Below are 1,122 nucleotides of genomic sequence, written 5' to 3'. Positions count from 1 at the left end.
CACAGAGGGACAGAGTGAAGAGGTTAATACCCAACATGAGGTGAGGCGGCTGGAGACAGCTTCCAGGACCAAGAGCCTCCAGGAGACTCCAATCAGGTGCCAGGACATCTTTAAAGCCTTACCTGAGCAACATGGATCCATCAGAGTGGTTCTGACCAATGGCGTCGCTGGCGTTGGAAAAACCTTCTCGGTGCTGAAGTTCACTCTGGACTGGGCCGAGGGCTTGGAGAACCAAGATGTGAGCGTGGTGGTTGTGCTTTCGTTCAGGGAGCTGAACTTGATCAGAGATGAGCAGTACAGTCTTCTCACACTGCTCCACATTTTCCATCCAACATTACAGAAGCTCCCAGCAGAGAAGCTGGCTGTCTGGAAACTTCTCTTCATCTTTGACGGCCTGGATGAAAGCAGACTCCACCTGGATTTCACCAACAGTCAGCTGCTTTCTGACGTCACACAGAAGTCCTCGCTCAATGTGCTGCTGACAAACCTCATCAAGGGGAACCTGCTGCCCTCGGCTCTGGTCTGGATCACTTCCAGACCTGCAGCAGCCAATCAGATCCCTCCTTCATGTGTGGACAGGCTTACAGAAGTACGAGGCTTCACGGACGCCCAGAAGGAGGAGTACTTCAGGAGGAGGTTCAGTGATGAAGAGCTGTCCAGCAGAATCATCTCCCACATCAAGACCTCCAGGAGCCTCCACATCATGTGTGGAATCCCAGTCTTCTGCTGGATCACTGCTATTGTTCTAGACCACATGTTGACTACAGAGCAGAGAGGAGAGCTGCCCAAGACCATGACTGACATGTACTCACACTTCCTGCTGGTTCAGACAACCAGGAAGAAGAACAAGTACCATGAAGGACCTGAGACCAGTCCACAGGAGCTGACAGAGGCTGACAGGGAAGTTCTTCTGAAGCTGGGGAGGCTGGCGTTTGAACATCTGGAGGAAGGAAACATCATGTTCTACCAAGAAGACCTGGAGCAGTGTGGTCTGGATGTCACAGAGGCCTCGGTGTACTCAGGAGTTTGTACAGAGATCTTCAGAAGAGAGTGTGTGATCTTCCAGAAACCAGTGTACTGCTTTGTTCATCTGAGCATTCAGGAGTTTCTGGCTGCAGTCTA

At 51.6% G+C, this 1,122-nt stretch overlaps 1 protein-coding gene across 1 annotated transcript; it reads left to right on the top strand.

The window, feature by feature from the left end:
• Positions 1-7: 7 nt before the first annotated feature.
• Positions 8-1,114, top strand: LOC119430021 (protein NLRC3-like; the record flags this gene model as incomplete). Its single annotated transcript, XM_037697466.1, has 1 exon — positions 8-1,114. A coding segment is annotated over one exon (1,107 nt), but the record flags the coding sequence as incomplete, so codon positions are not given.
• Between the last annotated feature and the right edge of the window lie 8 nt (positions 1,115-1,122).

The sequence above is a fragment of the Nematolebias whitei genome, unplaced genomic scaffold (genome assembly GCF_014905685.2).
Source record: "Nematolebias whitei isolate Nwh7 unplaced genomic scaffold, NemWhi1 Nwh_scaf_16975, whole genome shotgun sequence".
NCBI classification, from domain to species: domain Eukaryota; kingdom Metazoa; phylum Chordata; class Actinopteri; order Cyprinodontiformes; family Rivulidae; genus Nematolebias; species Nematolebias whitei.
Note: the sequence above shows the minus strand (reverse complement) of the source record. Positions and strands in the feature narration are given on the sequence as shown.